The sequence below is a fragment of the Chroicocephalus ridibundus genome, chromosome 5, assembly GCF_963924245.1.
Source record: "Chroicocephalus ridibundus chromosome 5, bChrRid1.1, whole genome shotgun sequence".
Lineage (NCBI taxonomy): Eukaryota > Metazoa > Chordata > Aves > Charadriiformes > Laridae > Chroicocephalus > Chroicocephalus ridibundus.
The window spans coordinates 28,813,080-28,835,220 of NC_086288.1; the positions used below are offsets into that span (position 1 = coordinate 28,813,080).

At 41.1% G+C, this 22,141-nt stretch overlaps 1 protein-coding gene across 2 annotated transcripts in view; it reads left to right on the forward strand.

The window, feature by feature from the left end:
- The window catches only part of PPP3CA (protein phosphatase 3 catalytic subunit alpha), a 200,743-nt gene that overhangs the window by 65,355 nt on the left and 113,247 nt on the right, over nt 1-22,141 (forward strand). For both annotated transcript variants that reach the window (XM_063335805.1, XM_063335806.1), the window contains exon 2: nt 18,769-18,969. In XM_063335805.1, coding sequence (XP_063191875.1) covers nt 18,769-18,969 — 201 coding nt within the window. The remainder of the gene's footprint in view (nt 1-18,768; nt 18,970-22,141) is intronic.

Genomic DNA, 22,141 nt, shown 5'->3' on the forward strand with positions numbered 1-22,141 from the left:
ATTCAAGCATTCAATAAAATTATTTGGAAAATGGTTCAAGAAGCTGAAGCCTTCCAGTTCTAGTCAGGAACTTGAAATGGAGCTCACCAATGAGCTTCTGTGCCAAGGAGTTTCCAGAGCTCTTGGCAGGTCTCTGGCAAAGCAAGCTAAGTAATGATTGTGTGGCTCAGGCAGGGCTGAAATTGTTCCAACAGTAGCTTCTCTTCACCTGATGTACCAAGTCAGGAGATGACGTAGCATAACTGGTGTATTTCATGAGAGTGGCAGGGCAAGCACATTGGAAAATGAACATGTGCAGTTATGTTGGAGGAAGACTGTTGGACAAGCTTTTGCCACTATTTGTAGGACCAAAATATCTTCTTTTTAGCATAATAACCTTTCCTAGCAGGGAAGTAATATAAACAAAGGCTCTGTGCATGTGGTGTGAGGCCTGCGTGGTTAAATGAGCTACTTTGAGCTGAAGTATGCTGTGCTGTGCCCTGTTTGCTTTGATGGAAACCTCCTTACTGATTCTACAGGCTGTGGTAGAAGGAAATGAAGGACTTGAGTGCACCCTCAGTAAGTTTGCAGATGACACCAAGCTAGGTGGGAGAGTTGATCTGCTTGAGGGTAGGAAGGCTCTACAGAGGGACCTGGACAGGCTGGATCGATGGGCCAAGCCCAACTGTATGAGGTTTAATAAGGCCAAGTGCCGGGTCCTGCATTTCGGTCACAACAACCCCAAGCAACGCTACAGGCTTGGGGGAGAGTGGCTGGAAAGCTGCCCGGCAGAGAAGGACCTGGGGGTGCTGGTGGACGGCCAGCTTAACGTGAGCCAGCAGTGTGCCCAGGTGGCCAAGAAGGCCAACGGCATTCTGGCTTGTATCAGGAATAGCGTGGCCAGCGGGAGCAGGGAAGTGATCGTGCCTCTGTGCTCGGCACTGGTGAGGCCTCACCTCGAGTCCTGTGTTCAGTTCTGGGCCCCGCTGTACAAGAGGGACATAGAAGTGCTGGAGCGTGTCCAGAGGAGAGCTACCAGGCTGGTGAGGGGTCTGGAGACCAGGTCATGTGAGGAGAGGCTGAGGGAGCTGGGCATGTTTAGCTTGGAGAAGAGGGGGCTGAGGGGAGACCTTATCGCTCTCTACAACTACCTGAAAGGAGGTTGGAGGGAGGTGGGTGTTGGCCTCTTCTCCCAGGTGACTAAGGACAGGACCAGAGGAAATGCTCTGAAGTTTTGGCAGGGGAGGTTTAGATTAGATATTAGGAAGAATTACTTTACTGAAAGAGTGGTCAGGCACTGGAACAGCCTGCCCAGGGAGGTGGTTGAGTCACCATCCCTGGAGGTGTTTAAGAGACGTCTAGATGTGGCACTTCAGGGCATGCTCTAGTGACAGAGACTGTAGGTTGTTTGGTTGGACTCGATGATCTTAACAGTCCTTTCCAACCATGAAAATTCTGTGATTCTGTGAAATCAGCCGTGCTGAAATGAAGAGCAAAATCCCAAACTCTCTGGAGCTTGAATATACATTGAACTGAATTGCAATGCTTATCCGATCAAAGATGGATTAATTCTTGGATATGCTTCTCCAAATAGAAAACAAACCACCACCACCACCCCCCCCACCCCCCCCCCAAAATTTTAATCATAGACTCCAACAGATTAGGTGGCCACCAATGGGTGGTTAGGCAGAATGCATAGAACTAGTTACACTTGGAGCGCTAGCTGGATTTTGGAAAGTAGTAACTCTTCCGCTCCCCCTAATCCACAGTAGTTTATTCCATTGTAATAAAAAGATATAAATTAGACGTCAGTGTTCAAATGGTACACAGTGACATGTTTTCAAAACCAAATTAGATGCAAATCACTTAGGCCTTTGCAGCTCCCAGTGAGATTTTGCACGTGTTGGATGACAGGAATCAGTTCTGTTAACTAAGTCTTACGCAATACAGTATAAGCATCGTGAAAAATACAGCTTTCTTTTATGGTGAAGCACAATTTTGAGATAGATAGTCATATTTTTAGTATGTTCTATTGGGTTGGGGTGTGTGTCAGAGTAAGAGAAGCAGATTCTGCAGTCTTTTTAGACACATGCTAATGGAAAAGTGTGAAGTGAATGGTAAAAGATATGCTTTCCTCCATGTTGTAGCTGGAACCAGATTAATGGACTGGGAGCATTCTGGTCTGAAATACAGCCGTTTTTTGTTCTGACATCTACAACTTAGTCTACAAGGAGCTGGTTTTAACAAGTATAGAAACATGCCTTTGTGTATCCAGTCATAACATGCTGCAGGGGGAAAAACAAAGTCATTCCTAATGCAAAAGTGGTTATTGATCTCTATTGTATCTACTTAAATTTATTTATCTTTAAGCTATTTTTTTTTTATACTGGAATGCAACTCTCACCTGCATTTACAAGGAAATACTGTAGACCATTCTGGAAAGCTGTAGTTAAGTTGGGAAAAGCAGCCATTCCACTCTGCTTAGTATCTATTGCATTACAAATATGAAGAGACTATGAAAAAGTGCAGAAGCAAGTTTAAATATTGTTTCAGCTCTCCAGTGTTATTCCAGAAGAACAGTTAGCAGAATGGGTGGGCTGGGAACTGCCCTTTCTTTCTAATTTGTTCTGTGCTGTAAAACTTGTTTAAAAAATAGGTTATTAAATTGGAAACAAAGGTATTCTGTACTTTTTTGATTGTGTTTTGGAGACCTGCATAACAGGGCAAGCGTTTTATACCTAATCAAAAATTAGTCCTTAGGGTAAGGAGGAGACAAGCATCTGTCCCTCGGCTGAGCACTTACCTGCAATGTCTGCCTGAGTTTAATTTGTTTGTGCAGGCACTTCTTGTGAAATGGGGAGGGCTTTTGAAAGACTTGCCTTCTCCCTCGAGTTTTCTGGTGATAAAAGAGGGTACTTCAAACCTGGAGCTACCCACTGGCTGCCCATAGAACGTGAGAGACTCCTTTGTATTCCCTTCTCGGAGCAATATTGCTTCTGGAGATAATGGCTTTGCTGAAGATACTCTTTGAACAGAGGAAGGTTGCTGTAATGATTTGGGTCAAAATGAAGGTAGCCTGTACTGAGGAGTTTCTTACGGTATGCACTTCAGGTATAATAAATGTTATTTTAGAAGGATCCAAATTGCCTGGGGTACTCACAGCCCCAAGTTGTATTTCTTTTTACCCATTCCCTCAAAAACTTGTTCAAATGGAATAGATATTTATGGTGGTAATGTGCTTTTGGGGGTTTGTGCTTGAATTTGTATTGATTGAGAGTTAGTATAGTTTAGAAGTCTTGCAGCTATTCAGTGTGTTTGCTACGTATGATCCTTGAGGCTTTTGGGAGCATGTGGATTCGTGTCCATTACCCTTTTGAATTCCGCTGGAATCTCTCAGTTGAGGTGGCGAGGCTTTAAGACTTACACTTCCCCCAAACTTTTACAAAATTGTTTCAATTTCTTAGTTGCACTCTCAGAAGAGACCAGTTGTTCACATCTGCACAATGTAATGTTACCTGTCAACAAACCTAGAGGAGCTTTTTTTTTTTTTTTTTTTTAGTTTATTTCTCAGCTGTGCGTGATGTGGGGGTTTTTGGTGTGAAAAGCAAATAGAAGTTGGTACCACCTTTGGTACTTCTCTCTAGTTCTGCATAGCTTGAATAGATAAAATCTGTAATCTGCATAGGTTTTACTTGTATGCATGAACACGCACGCAAACACAGGCACACAGGTACAGAAATTCATTACACTTTTCCATGTTTAATAATAAAGGAGTGAATTATGATTACAGAAATTGTAAGAAAGGCGTCAGCTGTATGTCGTGATACCACTATGGTACGCATTATTTCCTCAACAGATTGTTTATTGAATAGAAGATATATCAGAGTGTCTTGTTTAGAATGACTGTGCACAGATAGGTATTATAAATGCTTCATGTCCGTGTGCAATCTGTTGTCCGCCTTACAGGTACTTCTGCATTTGCTGCAGATGGTGCAGTGTAAAAGAAGTTAAAAATAACTTCAGAAAGCATAATCATTGTAACTTCTGCAATTATTTTTAGTTGTGCAAAGGTAAAAGGTATTTTAAACAAACTTCAAACCACAAAACCTCTTGATTTTGAAAATGTGTAGGCCAAATTGCTCAGTTTGGGATACCTCCGTAGATTTTAAAGGTACTTCCTTTTGTGGCACTGTTCCCTGTAGTAACTGTTGCCTTGGTCCTAGCATATCCAGAGAAGCGGTGATGAGGTACTGGCTATGCACATCTTCATGTACCTTTCGGGTCAGTAAGGCATATATTTCGACTCTGTCTTCCAGTTAATGATATTATGTACCCTTTTATAACGTCATTCTTGTGTATGGTCAAAACTAGGAGAGCTTTGCGCTTTCTCTGAACAACAAACCACTTAGCAAAGGCATTGATCCTGTTACCAAGGGGAGAAGCATAGCAAGCCTTGACAGAGATGGTTTGAAGTGCTCGTTGTGCCAGTGAACACCAGGCATCTGCAGAATCCCCACTGGAGCCTCAGCTGAGAGATGTAGCCAATGTTTTGCTTCTTCTGTGAAGAATGCTTCACCCAGCCTGGTCGGGGTTGCATCAGGGCATGAGTCAGCACTCAGCATCGCCGCAGACATTTTTCTGCACATGTATTGTCAAATCACAGTAAGGCCATGCCAGGGGTTTGGACTATGCAGTACATCAGAAGTTTGCCTTTGAAGCAGAGTGAGAGATGGGACAATTCCAGAACCTAAATATTTCTGGATTTTGAATGCCTTGGGAATTACCAGGTTTTATGTTGGTATTTTTACTCCATTTGATTTGAGAGGCCAGCTGTACACCAGAGGTCTTGGAGGTTGTTTTGTGTAGAAGAAATAAAATGTGTGCGAGGGGTAATTTTGTTGATTAGTGTTTCCTAAGGCTTTATTAAAACTGCGTGAGTACATACAAATGTAGAAGAGTTAAATCAAACAGGAGAAAGTCTTCTGTGTGTGGTTACGGATCTGTTTCAGGAGGTGTTGAGCACCCAAGCTCTTTTCCCTGCTTGTTTCCCCACTGCTCGTTCAGGCTGTGACGTTTTCTTTCTCCCCCTGAGCTTCTCTGACCTTCCTGCTGCCTCTTGTGCAGGTGGGGAGATCTGTATGAAGCAAGGACCAGTGAATTCCCTGGCCTCGTGCTGCCTTGTGCCCCCTCATTTGGGTTGTGAAGTATGCCTTTTCTCTGCAGGCCTTTATTATACACTTAATGCAAACCCATTGCTCAGTGTGAGAGGTAACTACAGTCTTGGAAAAATGCTTCTTTCGTTTACAAGTAGCAGGAAATAGCCGCTTGATATGTGAATAAAAGCACTAACAACCCCATGTTCCACTTAAGTCAGAGTTGTTTTCCTTGAGTCAAGATGGTACGCACAAACGAAGTAATGCACATAACAAAATAGAACAGCGCAGCACTCTCTCTGAGAGAAAGACCACCCGGCACGTTCGTGGGTTGTATGTGCTGGATGGCTTCTTGGGGCTAGGTTGGGATTATGACTTGCTTCTCTCCGTCCTGCTTTGCCTTATGCTGCTTTGCTTCATTATGGTAATAATGTAGTAGGCCAGCTATATTAGTTAGATCAGTAATGTCAGTATAACGATATTCCAGATAGATAAATTCCTGTTTCTTGCTAAGGTCATTTAATCAAAAAATTCTGATGAACCTTACAGATAAGCTCATCTCTTGAGCGAATGGTTTTGAGAGATTAAGAACCAGTGAAAATGTGTAGGCTACATTTATCATTTGCAATCCATCAGTGAATTGATCGCTTTTCTGTTATTTCCATGAGAAATAGCATGTGTGGCTTCTCCTCTGAGTAATGGTGCTCACTTTCATGTATAAGCAGCAATCTTGCAGAAAACCTGACTTGAGATCTTTGCTAGAGCACTTGAGTCCTGTTTGCCCCTTTTGGTTTTCAGTGTTACTTTTGTGGAAAACGTCTTAATTTTATTTGTCCTAACATTCGTTATTAATGAGAACTTCTATAAATGTATGCACACTGCAATCCTTCCATGCTGCAGCAATAACTTGCACAGTTGTGCCTCCATTTCTGCCCCCCTACCCCCCGCCCTTAGTCTTGTAAGCCATACCTGCATCCCAGGCTAATTAAAACCTTTCAGTTGAAGGAGGAGTAAAATTTCTCACCTTCTGGGAGGGTGCACCAAGACTCTTTTACTTCTTCCTGGTGGAAAAGACAATTTCCTCAGCTTCTCTTGAAAACTTAACTGCTTTAGCATTAAAAAAAAAAAAAAAAAAAAAAAATTCAGACTCCTTAGGACCAGAGAAAAGTTGTTCATGCAGGAGAGGAATGCTGCCATCAAAATTCCTGACCCTAGGACAGATGAGGCCATTTTTTATGCCCAGCAACCACCGATTATTAAATGTGGAAGTGGTCTTTGGACAAAGTAGAAGGCATGAGTTTAGTTTCACTGATGCCTGCATCTGCCCAAGTTGCAGTGTCACATTTCCTTTTCTCCCATCTGATGTAGGGCTCTTGAGTCCTCTTTGGTAAGTATTTTGGGCTTGGTCAGGGTTGGGTAGAGGACCTCCAAACCTCAGCTTGGACGGGTGTAGCTGAGATGTTTACCAAGAGAAGAAGAGATGGTATTGAGATAAGGTCTCTCAGACACAGCAGTTCAATGGAGTGAAGTGAGCTCCAGCTGATTGAAATATCTTTTGATCTTGGTTTGAAATAAGTCGCCTGTTCTGCACTAAGGGATTTGAGACCTGAGGGGTGACCAAAAGTGCGTCCCTCCATCTCGCCATTAGCAGATGAAAGAGTCCTCCGTTCCTTGTTTCTGTGCTCATTCGCTGGCTTTTTTGGATAGAGGAAATGGCCTCAAGTTGCAGCAGGGGAGGTTTAGACTGGATATTAGGAAAAATTTTTACACTGAAAGGGTTATTAAGCATTGGAACAGGCTGCCCAGGGAAGTGGCTGAGTCACCATCCCTGGAGGTATTTAAAAGATGGGTAGACGTAGTGCTTACAGATATGGTTTAGTGATGGTTTTTGTCAGAGTTAGGTTGATGGTTGGACTAGATGATCTGAAAGGTCCCTTCCAACCTAGGCAAGTCTATGATTCTGTAAGGGTGCTGGAAGTCCTCTCGTGCTATGCTGGTTTCCGTGCAGGCATCCTTCACAGAGCCACCATGCCCAAAGCACGCCGGTGGATGACAGAACTGAGTGCCCTAGTGCTGAGGTCTCTCTGTGGGTGTCATCATCAGCAAGTGAAGATTAAATTGTTTGCACCTGACAGACCTGGGAATAAATCACAGGTCTACAATTCTCTCATTACCTCATAAAGCTTCCTTTTTAAGCTCCAATGTTCTGCTTGAGAACAGGATGTTTCAGAGAGTATCAGCAAAATGGGAAGTTTAGACAGATTTATTTTTATCCATCGTGTTTTATTACGCAGCAGTTGAGATTTGAGGGAAGATATGGTTTACAAAAAATATAAAAAGCATCTTTAATAAATAAAAGGAGGATTTGGATTAAATACCCTTTTAAATACAGAACTAGAAGCTTATACTGAGGGCTTTGAAACTCTATTGCTGCCATGTATACCCAGATAAAACCCAGAACGACAGTTGTTTGTTTTGGGTTTTTTTAAGAAAAAAAGCCTATTATACACAATGGTCCAATCAACAAAAACTTGCCTTTTCAATTTTTTTACAATCCTGCATGTGTTATTTTTAAAATAAAAAGAACTTTCCACAGCAGTCCAGATTAGTTGATGGAAATAAATGTGAATGTGGAGAGGCGCTGCTTGGAAGATGAGTCCAAGGCAGAATTTCCATGTGGATGGTCTGTGGTGTAAGTGCTGGTAGAAGCGAGCCATGAAAACCGAACAAAAATACCAAGGCTGATTCACAGCCACGTTACTTCAGATTAATGCCAGTGTCACTTGGGCTAGTAAGTTTTATTTAGTCATCCAGAGCAGGCTGAACCCTGTTTCAGAGCTCGCAGTAGGATCTGTTAATGCTGGAATAGAAAGAACACTTGTTTAATGGAATTACAGCGGCATAGCGTGTTGATGACTGTGGTCCATAATCTTTAGCGCTGATCTATGCGAACTGTAATAACATCACAAGAAAATTAGTTCTTTGAGCATGTTGGAAGAAGAACAAGTTGTCGCTGGGAATTGGTTCATACACTGTACTGGAAGCGTTTCAACTCTTTTCATCGGTAGCGAGAGGCACCGTCGCTTACAGGGCCCATGGAGACCTTACGCACCCTTTGCCTTCTGCTTGCATCCTATCTAAAAACAGAGGGCTGAATTTCCCTATTAAAGGTTCCAGTTTGAACTGGAGGATTAGTTTGAACTGGCAAGGAATATCTCCGATACCAGGCAAGATGAAACAAATTGTGCTGAGCGTGCACTGAGTTGGTTAATGTTGGGTTCCAGGAGGAGCCAGTCATTTAAACTGCACCTGCGTATTTACTGTAAAGACTACGATTTGGATTTCTTTGTTGGCTTTTTTAATATGATTCTGTGTAACATGATGTGCATACCCCTAAATCCTAATCTAGACAAAGCCAAGTCATGCTATGAAGTCTATGTTAGTGTGTAGCTGTTGAACTGCAGAGGAAAAAAAAAATTAAAAAATGACCAATACCTTCTTATTTTACTGTTTTTCCAGGTATATGACCTGACCCCTAAACAAGAAAGAGCTGTTATTTGATCAGTAATCGGTGTAACCTGGGACAAATTAGTTTTCTTGTATAATCAAGTGTATTTTATTTTGTGCCTGTCCTGTGATTCCCGTCTATTGATCACAGTTGAACAAGCAGAATTCAGTTCTAGTATAATTCTGAAATGATTTTTTTCACACTATTCTGTGTAGAGCTTGGCCAGTTCCTCATACAGCACAAACCAGTATTAGTCAGTATAGACTCACTTGTACAGCAGTATGCTGATTTAAAACTTCTGACAAAGACAAAAATGCTACTAAAACAAGCAAAGCCATTCAATATTAAAATAATTACACACATACATGCTCCCCCCCCAAAAAAAATCGCCCCAAAACCCAAAAAACCATTCATCAACTGCTGTTTCCAACCACTTTTTAAAGTTAATTTGTCTCCCGCTGCACTAAGTCCGTGCACATATTAATGTTTGTAAGGCTTTATTCTCATTTGTTCAGCTTTGGTCTTGCCTGATTAATTTGTGAAGTGCTGGTGTAGATCTGCTACTTACTGTATGTCTCTTGACTGAAAAATAATAAAGCACATTAACACTTATAGATCAGCATGACTTTTTTATTTAGGTCACATGGAATAGTTCAGACATTAATGCTTTAAATGTTCTTCACATCCTGATATTTATTGGTTTAGGTAAGGTGCTTGGGGTTTTTTGTTTGTTTGGCTTTTTTTTCCCAAAGGTTTGGGTTTTTTTTTTAAAAACTTTAAATAAACTAAAACTTACATGGTTCAAAGACGCTACTTGCAAGTCCTCAGCAGCTTGGAGCCTGGAAGCTGCAGGCAGTAAAGTACTAAGCTCTATGACTGTCGCTACCCCCTTGTCTTTGCCCTGTAGGCTGCAGGCTCTTTGGGCAAGGTATCGATCGCTAGATGCCAAAACATCCTAAATTTGAAATATAAGGCTTTTTTTATATATATATTTATATTTTGTAAAGGATTACTTTGTAATGCCAGCAGGAATTTCCATTTTCTCTGCCTGGTGAATAGCTTCTGGACTTTCTTGTAGCAGCAAGAGGTGAGCTGGTCTGTCTTATTCAGGAAGCAATTTCTGCTGGCTGACATTTAAGCAGAATAACTTCTGTAATTTAACATTTAAGCAGTGTTAGAAAATGGAATAGCTGGAAATAAAGGTTGCTTTACCTACCCTTCCTCATCTCTCCTTCTAGGATTGATTTTAACAAACTCGTGTAACTAATGCTCAGTATTAATAATGTAAGAATAAATAATGTAACTGTGCTCAGTGGTCAGTTTTTGGATACTGAATCTTCGTTGTATTTGCATCTTGTCCTGATGGAGCAGCTTTGGCAAGAAAGGACATTTGCTTTTTGCTCTTCCTCATGTCGTGGGACACTTTGAGGAAGACCTCAAAGCTGAGCACATTTCTGACCGAACTTAGTAACGGTACCCTGTTATGCTCAAGAAGTGTGAGAGGGTCTTAACTAAGACCTCAATTTCTAGGTGAGGAATGGTCTTGCAGTGCTCCTTTTAGCTACATTGTCAGATAAAAGACTGAAATTTGGTAGTGTCAACTGACTGAAGTAGGTTGAACTGGAAAGTCAGAAGAAAATGGTGCCGTAAATCTGTACTGACACCTGAAGGTTATTCTGGTCCTAGAATAGATTATTTTTTTTCTCCCCAATAGATTGAAATAATTTCACATGCAATCACTTCCGAATTGTTTCCAATTAGGAACAATAGTGAAGTCTTACCATAGAAAAGAAATTATCCATCACTCAAGTATTTTGGGGGATGGAGGAGTGCGCCTGATTGCTTATCTAAGTCTTGGAAGACCTTTGGTATTTTCCATTGTTACAGGTTTTTTTTCCCCTGACTTTGTTTTCTCCAAATGAATTGTTCCTATAAAGGAATTTAAACTCTGGATAATTATTGTTCTCTGTTCCAAAAGCTAATAAAAACAAAGCTCAACAGTATGCAGTTGGAGGCCTATGGAAAAACTTGGGTGTAACACACAAAGTAGAAAAACAAACTTTGCTGATGAGGCCAGGAAGCTACGATCACATTTTCCAGTTTTAACTGTATGTCTTGGTCCTAACTGGGAATATTTCCTCTTAAACTGAATTTTTCCTCTCTTATTTGATTTTGTAGTTGCTTTTTTATCCATCAGCTGTGGACAGGAGGGGATAATAAATGTCAAAGATATTTGCGTGTGATCTCAAACACAGGGAAAGGATATATTTTTGTAATATTTTATAGGAGCGCATGTTGCTTTGTGCTCTATAAGACTAGTAGGATTTGTTTTCTTATTCCAGTAGCTGGACAAAAGATACTCTGGGAATGCTGTTAGTAAATATCCACATACCCTGTGACCGTATGTTTCAAACAGACCTGTTTCTTTGGATTATGAAGTTTTTCTTTCAGTCAACTCTTTTTAAGGCGTACTCCTTCCCTTTCCAACCACTACCTCTTCCTGGATTCTCAGGATATGCTTTCTGATGAGCCTGTTGCCTGTAAATATGTTGCTGCAAAAATTTTCATGATTTTTTTTTTCAGATTTTTTTATTGCTGATTGTTTGATAATGAAGGTTAGATTTAGATGTGGCTGGTTGTGGTAACTTAAATTTATGTGTGTCGCTGATACCAACGCTTTAACTTATTATAGAAGTGTTCAGAGCGCTTGGGATGGGTACGTGTCAATTCTCCAGATGAAAATCAAGCAACCAAGGGAATCTTGCGTGTTTATCCAGGCCTTTGTGTCTTTTGTTACTCTTGATTTGAGCCCAAAGTAAGAATAAGGTGTCACCACTCTAACCGTTTTCAAGAACTGTTACGTGAATTCTTCTTTAGGGTTTTTAAGGTTTCCTGCGGTGAATGTAAAGAACATAAAATCCTATAGTGCTGGGTGGGGTTTTTTGTTGTTGTGGTTGGTTTTTTTTTTTAATGGATTTTTCTTTTTTGTGTGGTGACTTAAGGTGGCAATGCTACTTATGGTTGTTCTTTTCAAGTATAATTTAACCTGAGTTTATGAGGAGATTGGTTACATTCTTTAAAGAGTTGAAGAAAAGGGTTTCTCTGTACTTTTCTTCTTGTTAGGTAGTGTATATTCTGGAGAAGGTCAGTAATGTAAAGAAAAGACCAGACAAATTCCTGAAGTGGGTGGGAAAGGGGTGGTACTGTGACTTTTAATCCTCTTTGCCTGATAGCTCTATGAATGGGTAACTTTGGTGGAAAGACACCATTAGGAATTCATATCTGAGGACGCTGGAAATACGCTCTTACCTCAGCCAGCTAATTCAACAGAAATATCAGAATTTCATCCCGGTGCTGCGGGTCCAAGTTGATGGTGATTTTCAGTGCCCTTCCTCTCTGCTGTGCCACTCCATCCTTTTGCAAAAAGGTCCCTGTGTGCTCCTTGAAATGACAGAGGTAGCTGAGACAAGATTATCCTGTCAAAAACGTATCCACATCACTGAGAGGTAACGAAATAGCTCCTGGCACAATGTGCAGTCCTGCTTCGCAGCCGGTCAGGTGCAGCTTTCTCCTGTAAAGCAGCAGGGTGCTACGGGGAGAGTGAGACTTAAATCTTTCCTTTGCAAGTTTGAGGCTCAAATCCTGCAAAATGTGTTTTGTGTAAAGAACTTCCTTCCCATGGGCATTGCAGAGTTATGCTACGGGAGGACTGCTTGCGATGTGCTCGAACGGGTTGGCTTAGGTGGGGCATTTCACGTGAGGAGTGAAGCGGTAAAGCGTACTGACGAGAAGGTCACGTCGAGTGCCTTAGCTCTTGAACCAACTTATCAAGATGGTGGGGAGGTTACACAATCGGCGTAGCCCTTCCTTTTACAAACGCCTTCCTAGCATAGCCTTCGCCCGAAGTTACGCGAGCTTCTCTGAGGCAATTCTGCCTTTGCTGTTGTGTTCTTAGTTATGATTGAAATGTCAGAAGATTTTAAAAACAGTCATCACAGCTGGGATGTTTGATGAAGCGTCTTTGTTATTTTCTTTTTTTTTTTTTTTTTTATTTTGAGCCGCCGTACATTAAGAAATGATGTAAGGCTCGTCTCAGTCTTCAGTGAAGCAGTGTCCTTGCCAACCTCTAGTGCCTTCTGGTGATGACACCAAGGACTAGAATTGGTTAACCACTTCAACAGCAATTAGGCAGCTCTGTTGTGGTGGGTTTTATTGCCCCCAATTGTTGTTTGAGAGGGATGCTGCCCCCACCATGATACATGAAGAGGAGTCAGTGATCTTGGGTAAATACTGACCACTTTTACCGCAACTGACTGTCAACTCTATTGATAATGCTTCTTTCTGGGCCACAGGTGTTACTGCCTCTTCTCAGGGGGCTGTTTTCCATGCTGCCAGCTGAGATATCTGTCAGAGGATCTCTTTTCTTTCTGTTTTCTCTCTAAATTTGGTATATGTGGCCTTTGTTGAGGAATGACCCTCTTGTCTCTTCCAGGTCTGGTTTACAGGTACTGCTACTCTAAGGTGATTTAATGCAAGAGCACCTTCTTTCTGATGGGCTGTTTCTTTATGCAGTATTGACTTGCTTACCCGGTGTAACCCTCAGCTTTCTGTGAAGCAACGTACCTTGTTCTTGAGTGACATTGATTTAATTACATCTTTAAACAAATAAAGCCGAGTTGAGCACTTCTTGAACTTCTTGGCCATGGGGGAATAATAATGCTAAATTTCTATAGCAATCCTCATGGGTTCTTATTATTTTATTTGTAGATTTATTTTCCAGATTTAATTTCCAATACTTTCACCATATCATCAACTACTAAGTTTTGTCAAATTGTTTAGCAAAAATCCAGTGAGCAGATTTAATACAAAAAAAAAAAAATAGTTCTCAAATGCATCATGTCTTCAAATGGCACATGAAAATTTGATATTTTAGAAAGGGGTTGCTAATTCCAGTGATGTTTCTGAATCAGCAATAGGTAGCAGGCAGGCTTTACATCGTGTGTGTGTACCCTTAATGAAAGGAGCTAATGTAAAATGAAACCTGATAGTTTTTGTTAGAAAATAAATGAATATGAGTTCCACTGAAGAAAAATTTTGTTTGAGTCTTACACTGTCATGTAAATAACTGGATTTTTTTTTTTTTACCAGGAAGAAACATATTTACCTGTCTAAAATTAAAGTGAACAAAAAAGCTAGTAAGACATTGCACATATTTTTTTGTGTTGTTTTGTGTCATTTGTACAAATATTTTTATATCAAAAAGAAATTTTATCTTCTAAATAACTCACCCTGCTGTATGCTACTCCTAAAAAACATGTACTAAGAAAAAAAGGTGTAGGTTCAAAAAAGATCCCAGTAATTCAGTGTGTTTGAGTGGTGAATCTGTCACCAGGTAACTTGTGCATGGAGATGAAAGCATCGTCCATGTGCCACCTGAGGAGGTCTGTGGAGGTGGATGTTTGTCACGTGAGAACTCGAAGTCCCGCGTGGCAGAGAGGTTTTGGCAGCTCCCCTTTCCCTTTCCCTCTGCTTTGGTGAGCCCGGAGCTGCCTGAGAGGTTCCACTCTGTTCCCCTGGCAGCAGCTGGGGATGGCAGTGACTCATTCTCTTGTTCCTGTCTGTCACTTGAAGTAAGCGGTGTTCTTGGAAAAAAAATATTTCATTATTCCTTCCCTTTTGTTTCATAGTAATCCTGTAAGCCAGGAATTTGTAGTCAGGAACAGGCTCAGAATTACATAGTGCTAAACTATTGCCACTAGGTCAAAAAGTTGATCCTTGGCTGCTCCTTTCTGTACTGGACTGTAGGTTTGGTCAGACACAGCATGGTACAGAAATGCAGAACTCTGGTTAAATAGTCAATACTCCAGTATGGATGTTGTTGTTGTTCATCAGGAATGCCCAAGAATATGCTATGTGTTGAACCACACTGTAAAAAGTCTTAGTTGGCTATGAAAATTTTTCCTGGCTTTCAGAAATACATTTTTGTTGGAGTTTGAGATAGGAAAAAATACTATGTATCCTCAGTCTGAAAATTATGAATAAGTAGATGTAAAAAAATCAAGCTGCAGACTGACCCGACTTTTTTTTGCACGTGTAGAATTAAGAGTAGACCTGTATAATAACTTGTGCTGTAGCCACTGCTCTAGTGCAAATGTTTCTCAAAATGCAGAATTGCAAATTGCCATCAGACAAATGCAATGCATTGAGTTGTTGAGATGATGGTAGTTATTTGTGTGTTTTCCCTACAAATGAAGAGGAAAGCATTTATTTTTCATGAAAGTATGGTGTGCTATAAACATAGCTACATACAGACATACAGCATAAGTTATATGAAATTACAGGACAAGCATTACAAAGGCAGAATATTTACAAGGAACTTGAATATTGATGAAAGATAGTTTTTCTTACGGGCAGCCTCCTCTGAGAGTATTAATTTAGTGTACAGCTTCATTTTTAAATGAATAATATATAAACAAAATAATGCTTGCTTTGCGGCATGCTTCTCTTTTATTTATGTGTGCACACATGGTCCACTCTAATTAAGCACAGCTCTTTATGGTTTATTTATTTGTTCTAGAAAGGCTGCTTAATATTTGAGAGAAACAGTAATGATGTGTCTGACCTTTGCAGTGGCTGTGTTATTGGTAAGCTGGGTTTTGCAGGAGCCTGCAAGAAGAGTAAAATAGCAGGTTGGTCTTTTTCTCCATTTGCTGGAACAGGCTCAAGAGACCTGATAGCATGAGAAAATTAAAAACAAAACAAAACCAAACAGTAAGTGGTTAAAGAGTATTTTCTTGTGTTTTCAGATCTTGGGGGGATGCTGCTGACAGGCTGAGGTAGAGGGTTAAAAACTTTGCTTTTTGTTGTGTTCTGTGTTTTATTACCAAACCACCAGGGTAGTGTTTCACGGGGTGAATAGTTGGTTGTTGGTTTTGTTTGTTTGTTTCATGCCAATATAAAGAAATAATGTAAATGGAGGTGGAGACCAGTCCAGGTTTTAAGTTCTACAGGGCATGGACAAGTGCGCATGACTTTCTTGTGTGGCACTCTTGGAGTGGGATTTGCCACTAAACTTCCTAAAAATACATGTGCTGTGGTACACGCGAATTTTATCACCTGTACCTTTTTTTATGGCCTTTGCTTAATACAGATTCCCACCTCTTTTTACAGAAGCGTCCCCTGCAGCTGTGCCGTGGCCAGGAGCTCGGTGCTGGCTGTTCAACCCACCGCTCCTGCCTCCTCCTGCCTCTCCCTGGTGGGCTCCTCTCCCGGCCCCGTCCTCTTCCCCCTTGTGCGTGCCGTGTGCATGGTTGCCGTCTGATGGGGCTCTCGGTTTTATTTCTGATAAAAGCAAGATCACTGGGAGAGAAAGAGTTGTTTGTTGCAAGTGCTAATAACATAGGTTTTAAAAAAGTGGAAAAACCAAAGCGGGTATGGAGAAAAGCTGATGGATACCTGTGTGTTCGGATGGTAACAGTGCTATATTATAAAGCAATAGGAATTAAATGTTTTCTATATTTATAAAAGGATTTTGGTTGATCCAGGTACTCATGGGTGATACCAGTAATAAATGCCGTTTAACTGACTTCCACATGAACATGACCATTTCTTATGTTGTTCTTCTGTGGAAGCTCTGTGTATGTGTACATACAAAATTAATATTCTCGTAATGGAAGATGCAATTTGTGCTCTATTCAGTCGCTTGTGTTTTTGCTAATTAATCATTAATCATCTGGTATTGGAACAGTATCTTTTTTTCTTCAATTAGCCACTGGTACATGTTTGTTAGAAATCTGCCTGCAGAGATTTTACAGTGCTGCAGTTTATGCTATATTTTTCTCTTAATTGGTAGGTAACATTTCATAGCCTTTGTTTGCTTGCTTCCTTGTCTGTTTTGTTCTGTCTTTATAAATGTAAAAATCTCATTTCAGCGTATATGGTAGTTACCTCAAGCAATAGTATGCTGCATAGGTTTTTACGCAATGATTCCTTTGGGAAAGAAGAGAGGCGGTTGTCTTGCAAAGGAATGCAAGCTAATAGTACGTGCTTCTTCCAGCCAAACTGATCGGAGATAAGTAACAATTTTTCCCTCTCCTCCTTCCTTCACTCAGGATCATTAGCACTAGCTGGCCATCTGGGGTTTTGGGTTTGGTTGGTTGGTGGGGGTTTTTTTTGGGTTTTTTTTTTTTGTTTTTTTTCTGTTTTTTTTCTGTTTTTTTGTTTTTTTTTTTTTTCCCCAGGAGGAGGATGGAGGCTTGTAGAACTGCAGAGTTCTCATTCACCTTCCTTTTTCTTGCAGTGATTATTCTTTTTCTGCGTTGCATAATGAATTCTTTATAGCTCATGTATATGGCCATCTTGCTCTCGAGGGTCTGCTGTGGATATATGTGGAAGACTGACAAAGCACATAACCTCATTTTTTATGAGTGTTGTGGGACAGGCTTAACTGCAGTGGCCGCGAAAAGCGGGGCGAGGTTTTGGTCTTTAGCAGCCTACCACTTATCATAGAAGGTACCATTCAAAACACAAACTAATTTAAAACAGTCTAGGAATTCTTGTTGATTGAGTGAGATCATCACGGATCTGCGGCAGGACTTTCCAGTGCCGAGGACTGTGTTTTAACTTCATTGTTGGTTGTAGGTGTCGTTGCTTCAGGAGAATCCCGGTGGTGTCAGAGATGTCATAAACTTTCCTTTTCTCCCACTTTGTCCCACGTTGAAGTCCAAGAGCACTCAGGATTTAGTGTATTGCGCAGAGGCACATTCATTAGTCCACACTGGACTATTTCAGTGAATGGGCTACTGGAGCTGGGGCAGCGAAGAGGGGAAAAAAAAAAAAAGAGCATTTTCTGAAAATGTTTGTGTTCAGAATATCTGTGGAAAATAACTACACAAAGTGAAATTGTTTATTATTTGCTCTGGAACTTCTGGTAGTGTAAGCGATGAGTTCTTGGCTTGGGCTTTAACTGATGTGTGTGATTTGTGGGCTGTTTCTGAAGTATACTGATGGTGAAATGAGAAGAAAGTTGAAGCTAACAGGTCCATTGATCCGCTGCGTTAGCGTTTTCTGTCTCATGATGTGGCAGAGCTTCCAGTAAGACCCTCCACAGGAGACAAGACCCTTTGAGCAGGGATGGGGTTGCACTGCGGATGTGGCAATGCATCCTGACCCTCCCGCAGCTGTGGCAGGGATCAGGGTAATTACCCTGTGGCTGGGGAGGCAGGCGGTGCCTAATGCCACTCCGCTTGAACTGCGAGGGAAAGGGGGTTAAGCTGGGATCGTGCTCCATCCAGCCTCATCCTGGCAGCTGACGGCATCACCCATCACCTCCCAGCCTTCTCGCTCCAGCTGGCGCCGGGAGAGCGGGAGCGGAGAGCATCTGAAGTTTGCCGTACGCCTCAGACCTTACGTGATGGCAGTACACAGCTCGCTAGTCACTGCCATGTTGCTAGGGCAACCCGCCTATTTATTCATTTATTTCCAACTTCAGTCTGGTACATCCCCTGCCCTGCCTGCGCTGGAGCGTTCTGTTTGGCACTCGGGCACGCTTTGGTGGACTTCAAATGTATCTTGCGTAGCTAACTATTACTTATATGGGGAAGACAACTTCCATCCCCCTACTCCAGGTCGTTAGTGAGAGGTCTGTCTTGGATTTTAGCCTTTTAATTGGAGCGTATCTATGCCTGTCCATGCACAGAAATTAAATATTGCACTTGTTTCTGCATTTTATGCTCTTAATGGAAGGGAGCATTATATCAATGTTCTCTAGTGCTACTAGAGCAGTTTAAGCTCCGTTCCCTTCTTTCCCTAATATTCCCACACCTTTGGGGGCGCTTGTTTGAATGTATCTACCTGTAAAAATGGCCTAAATCTTCCTCTCGGTTTTTCATAAGTATGGATTAGTTGCTCTCGCATGAGTGAATAATGTAGACTGCAGAATACATACGCTTCAATGGTATCTTTGATAATTTGTGGTTTAAATTGTACATAGATTATAAGAGGTGGTAGAAAATTCATGTTAACACTGTTCTGCATCAAAGATGTCTTTTGAAATGTGTCATTATCAGTAATAGAAGCATTACTGTAAAAAATGACCAGATATTTTTGTTGTTTTTTTTTTCCACTCAGCTGTCCCGTTTCCTCCAAGTCACCGGCTCACAGCTAAGGAAGTGTTTGATAATGATGGAAAGCCCCGTGTGGATATCTTAAAGGCACACCTTATGAAAGAAGGGAGACTGGAAGAGAGCGTTGCTTTGAGAATAATAACAGAGGGAGCTTCAATTCTCCGCCAGGAAAAAAATTTGCTGGACATAGATGCACCAGTCACAGGTTAGTGTGGAGTTATGATGATGGAGGGGATGGTTGCTGGTTTAGGAAATGTAAAGTAATGCACGAGTGTATGTGGCTTCCTAAGGAGCTGAAAGGCAGCTTGAAAATCATTTTTTCTTTCCAATATTCAGTTCTCTCTGTGTCCGCTACCACTGGGATAATGGAGTGGCTTGTAAATTAGAGGAGAGGATCACATCTGCTGAGCCCTTTCTGTTTCTAAGACAGAGAACATTTTTAGTCTTAGGAGAAGATTGGGAGAGCTTTCTTAAACTTGAAAAGTTATCTGGCCTTTTGCACCAGGTATTCATTCCTTAATTTTATAGATGTCACTTACCATAGTAGCACTGTTCAGACATACAGACAGTGTTGGGCTCTGAAGGAACAATGGTATCAGAGTAAATGGAAATTTTAATTAAATGCTAAAGAAAATAATGAGTGCGGCAAAAAGGAAAAAAAAAAATTACCGAAATCCCCGTTTGTGTTGCCTGGGGGATTAATGAATTGCACTGGTTGCAGAACCCATCCTGCCCTTGGCTATCAAACGCTACCACCCGCTCATTAATCCTCAGGAAATGCCTTATACTTTGAATTTCCTTCTCTAATTGTCTCCTGCCTTCAACTGCATTCTGAACGTATGAATGCATTTGCTTGCTCTAATGTGCCTCCTCCCGTTTTGTTGTTGTTATCAGATACAAATGCATTTTTGGCAAGAAATTGATTTGTGGCATAGAAAGTTAGCTGTGGGACAAAAGATAATTATTTCCAGCCAGCTTAAACTGTGAAACTAAACTATAAAGCTTGGTTTAAGAAGGCAGGTCCTTTGGTCACTTTTGTTTCTGGAGAGCCTTGACAAAAGTAAAAGAAATAGGTTCATCTGCTGCAGAATAAGGGTTACCAGTCTTTATTATCAGTACTGGTAGCATTCTCCAAAAACTACATGGAAGCAGCAAAACCTTCATTTTTCAGGAAACCTTGTCTGAAACTGAAGAGCGTAGTGGCTGGACTAGAATGATGCACAAGTTATTAAAGCTTGTAATTTTAAAAATGACATCCAAACAGGGGATTGTAGCTTGACCTGGAGAGGTATTATGTATCATCTTTTATGTAATAATTAGCTTGTCATGCTGCCGTACAATTCTGATGGAAAAGTATTCGTTCATGAGCTGCAACATGATTGACATAAGGAAATTGGATGAATAAAAGGATCCTCTGAGTAGACTGAGAAGACAGATACTTTCTTTGACACTTCAAGGTAAATGAAAGAAGTTGTAGAGGTGCAATACTCTTGTCCATAACAGAGTGGCAGACATGCAGAAATTCTACCATTGAGAGATGTAGCCTTTAGGGCGACGGGTCTGCTGTGTTGTGTCTCAACTCATTTCCATAAGTCTATGTTTGCCCAGGGAAGTTGTGGATGCCCCATCCCTGGAAGTGTTCAGGGCCAGGCTGGATGGGGCTTTGAGCAGCCTGGTCTAGTGGGAGGTGTCCCTGCCCGTGGCAGGGGGTTGGAACTAGACGATCTTTAAGGTCCCTTCCAACCCAAACCATTCTATGAGTCTATGTTTAATGTTCTCTCTCTCTCTTTTCAATTTTTTTCTCTAAAAATTATTTCTTAAATGCTTTTGAAGGTGTCAGGATTGTTCTGAATTATTTTTTGGAGATTAATCTCCTGAAGGTTACCCCATTCTATAACACTGGTATAACTTAAGTCTTTGATTCTTTTTGTCGGTTGAACCTACATCTTGCTTTGTTCCTGCTTTTGAAATTGTTCTCACGTGGTGATTGCGATACTGCAGCATTCTTCGGGGTGGCTGGTAGCTACTCTCTTTTAAGATAGCGTAGGAAAGCTGGGCTCCTAATGCTTGTTAGCGGGGTAGCTGAGAAGTGCTAATGTTCTGTATGAACAAACATGAAAGCTGGAGTTATGAAAGTGATCATCAAAAGAAGGAAAAAAATAAATTGTGAGGGGGAGGTTGTGAGGCATGTTGTTGTGGGCCTGACAGTTTTCTTTGTATGAGTAGTATGACAGCAGGTGACTGGATAAAGAGAATATCAATTGACCGGTGATGTGGTGGAAGTGCAAGGTATACAGGCAGTCAAGAAATAACTACAGAGTAGAGGAAAGCTTCTTTTCAAACACAGGGAAGAACAAACGGAACCACTGATAGAGCAGAGAAGAAAATAAAATTTAAATTTTAGACATGGCAAGCAGTCTTGTTGAAGAGTGACAGTTATAAATCATTAATATGTGATCCTTTGTGGGAGATGCATTCATCTTTTAGAAACATATCCCTGTAGCTGGTTGATGAGATGGTGATCATCAAAAAGAAGAGACATAGAAGAGCATAACTGTTGAAGAGCACTGTGGATTAGTGCAGTGATATAGTAGATAAATGTTAACGAACATGAAAAGATTTTTCTTAAAGCCTTTTGCAGCTATCCCTCAGTTTGAAATTTCTCTTTTGTTTATTTTAAGGGGTGAAATAATTGTCCTCAGAAAAAATATCAGAGTTCTGTTTATAAGCAAAGTCATGTGAAATAAAGTGGGTATGTAGAAGGACCTGGATTTGAGGGAGAAGATGATTTGTATTTAGGGGAGGCATGCAAAGAGCCTTAATGTGGCACGCACAATCCATTATTTTACATTTATGTATAAAGCTTACTCTGTGGTTAGCTGGAAGCACCAATATGATTGTCATTTTGAGTTAATACATTTTGATTTCAAATTTGGCAAGGTTATAAGCCTTTTGGAGTATTGCTGATGAATTCATTGCGACCTTAGCTCAAATTCTCATAGTTTGCTACATACCTAGTTTGCCACAGTTCTGGCTTACAACCAAGGTGAACTGTTCCTGCAGTTGTTACACAGGGCTGCCGTTGCTGGGTATGAATCTGAACAGAGCCTGAACTAAGAAGAGACTCCAAGTTCACTGCCATCAGGACTCTTCTTGCATCTGGGAGGCGTTGAAGCAACTTTGTCTTGACTTGTGCATGAGAGTTGGGAAGAATGGAGAGAATTGGGTCAAAAAAAGTTAGTGTATTGAGGGGAAAGTTGAAAGTAGGGATGAAAAGTGACAGGGGCTGCTCGACAGACGACAAAGAGGTGGTTGAGACTGGCCACTTGACTTGAAGACTAGAATATGAGATAGAGGTGAAAAGCTTGGGAGACAAG